This window comes from Athene cunicularia (assembly GCF_003259725.1).
Source record: "Athene cunicularia isolate RWA chromosome 5 unlocalized genomic scaffold, athCun1 chr5_part2, whole genome shotgun sequence".
Lineage (NCBI taxonomy): Eukaryota > Metazoa > Chordata > Aves > Strigiformes > Strigidae > Athene > Athene cunicularia.
In genome coordinates, this window is record NW_020799102.1 from 475,822 (window position 1) to 480,197 (window position 4,376).

The window sequence follows — 4,376 nt, forward strand, 5'->3', positions numbered from 1 at the left end:
AACTGGAGGGGGGGGGGGAATTTGGGGGGTCCCCCAGCTCACACATCGCTCCCCCTCCTCTCTCACAGTCCTTCACACGGCTGACGGAGCTGGTGCTGCAGGCACACCGCAAGGAACTAGAGGGGCTGCGGCCCCCCCCCCGCACCCCCACCCTGGCCCGCCTGGATGAGGACGAGCAGCAGCCCCTGGGGAGTGAGGACAGCCCCAAAACCTGCTGGTGTTGAAGCCTGCACCCCCCCGACACCCCCCGCAGCGGGCTGTGTTGGGTGGGGGGTGGCACAGTGGGTGCAGGATTGGGGCAGCCTGATGGAGGGGGCGGGGGGGAACACCTGGTGGCAACCCAGGACCTCTCCCCCACCCAGAGATGGTGGAGGTGCCCCCCCATCCTGGCACCCATGTGGGGATGGTGGGGGTGGGGGTAGGGTGTTGCGGGCGCTGTGTGCCCACCCTGTGCCCGTGGCCCTCCCACCTCCCCTCGATTTTACACACACACACACACACACACACACACACACACACAAAGTTTGCAGAATAAAGGTGATGCTGGAGCGGGGCCAGTGGCTCGTGTGCTGCTGGGGGTGGGCTGTGGGCACGGTGCCATGACACTGTGAAGCCCCCAGTGCTATGGTGCAGCCACCAGCCACCGGGCAAGTGGGGCAGCATGCCACGGGCTGAGCCAGGCCCCAGCAACCTGAGCGGGTATCAATTATTGAGGCTGCTCCAGGGCTGCTGGGACGGTGTCCCCTTTCCGGGTGGGAGGACGGGTCTGTGGGACACCGCGATGGCGGGGACCATGCCTCCCACTGCTGGCCAGGGGAGGATGTTCCCATGAGCCAGCCCCGGTGGGGACAGGGACATCGCAGGATGGTAGCACTGGGACCACTGGGTGCTGGAACTGGTGGGCACTGTGGGGATGGCAAGCACAGGAGCCCCTGCGGGTGATGCCAAGGAGATGCACTGGGGCACCCCATCCCCCCCCACCTGGGTCTGAGTCACCCCATCCTCCACCCCACGCAGCCCCAGCTCCTGGAGTCCCGTTATTTCCTGACTCCTCTGAGTGTCCCCAGCCTGTACCGACAGGCTGGAGGTGCCGAGCCCCACAGCATCTCCCACCTTGCGGGCACAGGGAAGAGCAGCCACGTTGCACCAGACTGTGCCATGAATTATTGAGGCAGGTAGAAGCATCTCCTTGGCCCCACGCCACCCCCGGCCTCTTCCTTTTTCCCCCTGGGTGGGTGCCAGCGGGTGGGACGGCTCCGGTTTCTGCCAAGTCACGGCAAGGCGAGGAGACCTTTGGAACTGGCGCATCACGTGGGCACCGGACAGCCCTTAAGACGCCCCGACAGATGCGCGGGGAAAGGCAGAGGCGCGCGTCTGCAGCCATGACCGTCCCCATCGCCAAGTCCTTCTACGACCTGAGTGCCACCTCCTTGCACGGGGAGAAGGTGGATTTTAACGTCTTCCGGGGCCGCGTGGTCCTCATCGAGAACGTGGCATCCCTCTGAGGCACCACAGTGCGGGATTACACCCAGCTCAACATGCTGCAAACCCGCTATCCCCGCCGCTTGGTCGTGCTGGGCTTCCCCTGTAACCAATTTGGCTACCAGGTAAGTTCTCGGGGACCACCGCAGCGCCCAGTGTGAGGAGGGGGGCACGGCGCTGGCTTTTTTCCCTTCCCCATCACAGGAGAACGGCACCAACGAGGAGATTCTCAACAGCCTGAAGCACGTGCGGCCGGGAGGTGGCTTCGAGCCCAACTTCACCCTCTTCCAGAAGTGCCAGGTGAACGGGCAGGACACCCACCCCGTCTTCGCCTACCTGAAGGCTCACTTGCCTGCACCGGCTGACGAGGTGGCCCATCTGATGGCCGAGCCCCGTTTCTTCACCTGGAGCCCTGTACGACGCTCTGACATCTCCTGGAACTTCGAGAAGTTTTTAGTGGGGCCCGAAGGGGAACCTTTCCGACGCTACAGCCCCCGCACACCCACAGCCCAGCTGGAGCCTGATATCCAGCGTCTCCTCAAACTGGCCAAGTAGGGCCAGTTCCAGCATCCCCCCCCACCCTCCACCAGTTGCCATTCCCTCCCCAAACAGCCCCAGCTCTCCGCCGGGTGACAGCCCCCTCCGAAACTGCCGCGGGGAGGGGGCTCGAAGGGGGCAGAGGGCTGGGGCAACTGGGGTGGCGCAGGCTGGCAGTAATAAATGAGCTGGAGGGAGTGTGGCCATGGCTGTGTGTTTTTTGAGGGGAGGGGGCTGCTGTGGGGAAGGAGGAAGCAGCCCCACGGTGCCAGATCCAGGAAATGGTGGTGCCGGGAGCTCCCCGCCAGTGCTGCTGGGGCTGGGTGCCAACAGCAGCACCTCACCCCCGGGGAGTGATTTTGGCACTCAGCTCTTTACTGCTGCCGGCAGGGCAGGGCTGGGTTACCCCCCCAGGGAAATGGGCCCCGCAGGGTGGGGGTGTGTGTGGGGGGGTCCCCACACGAGCTCCACGCAGCCCCTGGGGGAGCAAAAATAATAAAGTCACTTCTCAGCAGGGTTTGTGAGAGTGCCAGGGAGCAAAATGGGCTCTGGGATGCAGAGAAGGGCCAGACCTGCGACAGGTGGAAGGATTCCACAGGTTTGCAGGAAGCAAAAAGCCACTCCCGACCCCTGCATTGGGCCCCAACACCCTTCACTGACTATAGGGTGTTCAGGGAGGTGAAGCCCACCCCCAAAGTGCTCCCACCTGCACCATGGAGCTGTAACACGTCACATTTATTGCCTCCACATGCGTGGGTTCCTGAGGCAGGACAGGGCGGGCATCCTTTAGGACCGCTTTTTGGGGTGACAAAGGACCCCTCTCATATCTTCAGCACAAGGGGGGCTCAAGCTATGGTGCTTCACCCCATCCCTGCAGCCAGAGCCATGTGGGAGCATCCAGCGTTGGCAATCGGCCGCATCCAGGCTGGAGGTTTGGAGAAAAGACTCACATAAGGGATGATGCTGCACTCAGGGATCGCTCAGGGATCCAGGGAGCTCCCAGTGTTGCGGTTCTGTGTGGTGGGGAGTGGGGAGGGAGGTTGGGGGCACCTAGGGGCTCGCACCGGGATATAAAGCGGGTTTAGAAGAGTGGGGTCATCTGGCGAGGGTCGTCAGGAAGGATGCTGATGGAGTCCTCAGCCCGGCCGCAGAGCAGGCACAGCATGGTGTATTCCTGTGGTGGGACAGGAGAGAGGAGGGTGCTGCCGTAACCGCACTCTGCCACAGCCCTGCTACAGGCACAGCCAGGGAAACCTGAGCTGGAGCCGGCACTTGATCCTCGATTGCAATCAGACCCGGGGGGATCTCATTTCGTCCCCCAGGATGAGCCCCACCAGCTTCCCTGAGTCCATTTTCCAGCATTTAGCTGCTGAATAAGAAATGTGCCAGGAAGGAGGGTTGGGAGAGCTGCAGGCCCCCCCGCCCCACCATGCAGCCACGTTTTGCTGCTCTGGGCCACACACACATCACCAACATCCCCACGCAGGGACTGCGCAGGAGGCAAGAGGTGAGCTGGGCTGCCCCTCACAAAGCAAGGACTAGTGCCAGGAAGCTCTAGGTAGCCCTGAACACAGGGATGTGGCTCTGAAATCTTCGAAGCCAGCACCATGGCTTGTATCCGAAGCCACCTGGCTCTCTCACACAGGTGTCAGGGTGGGCGGGAATCAGCCGGGCTGGCCATGGCAGGGTGGGTTTGGACATCCAGTGATGGAGGAACAGCCCAGGGCTTGGTTTAGGATGTTCCTGGAGTAGGAGAGGGGCTGCAGGGGGTGAAGAGGTTTCCCCGGGGGTACCTGGTAGTCATCCACCACGCTGAAGGTGTACTCATGGCGTGCGATGAGGTGGTGACAGTTCTCGCAGAGGTCTGCGGAGGAGGGAGGGTGATGGGGTCGGGGCTGAGGGGATGCGGCTGCTCCCAGCCCAGGTGCTGCTGTCCTGGGGGTATCTCTCACGCCCTCCCCAAATCCCCTCAGTCCCTTGGGGACAAGTCCCCACCCTCTGTGCGTGCCCTCACCCACTGGGGCACTGACCTCCCCCCAGACCCCAGGGGGGTCCCAGAACATCACACCGCCCAACTTCCCCTCCCACACCTAACCCTCCCTTAACTGCCATCAGTTCCCTGACAACTCTCCTCTCCCCAGTCCTTCAGATCCCCTCAGGCATCATCTCCCCAGCCCCTGCGGCCCCCCAAAACCATCAGTCATCCCCCCACAAGTACCGGGCCCCCCAGTTACCCTCCCTCAGGGCCCTCCCCCAAGCCTCTCAGCCCTCAAACCCCGCCCATAAGGCGGGACTAACGCATCTCCACCACGCCCCCCGCGCTAAGCCCCGCCCCGCCCCGCGGCGGAAGTATCGCG

The 4,376-nt window shown here is 63.3% G+C and overlaps 3 protein-coding genes across 3 annotated transcripts in view; 2 read left to right on the top strand and 1 right to left on the bottom strand.

Annotated features, from left to right (window-relative positions):
* The window catches only part of LOC113481054 (protein farnesyltransferase subunit beta-like), a 12,702-nt gene extending 8,546 nt beyond the window's left edge, over positions 1-4,156 (bottom strand). The window contains exon 1 of the mRNA XM_026850326.1: positions 3,813-4,156. Within this exon, the coding sequence (XP_026706127.1) occupies positions 3,813-4,082 (270 nt within the window). The 5' untranslated portion in view covers positions 4,083-4,156. The remainder of the gene's footprint in view (positions 1-3,812) is intronic.
* Positions 73-4,376, top strand: part of NUP160 (nucleoporin 160) — a 59,676-nt gene continuing 55,372 nt past the window's right edge. Inside the window, exons 1-2 of the mRNA XM_026850226.1 lie at positions 73-1,259; positions 2,317-2,328. Coding sequence (XP_026706027.1) covers positions 942-1,259; positions 2,317-2,328 — 330 coding nt within the window. The 5' untranslated portion in view covers positions 73-941. The remainder of the gene's footprint in view (positions 1,260-2,316; positions 2,329-4,376) is intronic.
* Positions 1,102-2,239, top strand: GPX2 (glutathione peroxidase 2). Its single transcript, XM_026850301.1, has 3 exons — positions 1,102-1,171; positions 1,272-1,607; positions 1,687-2,239. The coding sequence occupies exons 2-3, from the start codon at positions 1,347-1,349 to the stop codon at positions 2,035-2,037; spliced, it is 612 nt and encodes a 203-aa protein (XP_026706102.1). The 5' UTR covers positions 1,102-1,171; positions 1,272-1,346; the 3' UTR covers positions 2,038-2,239.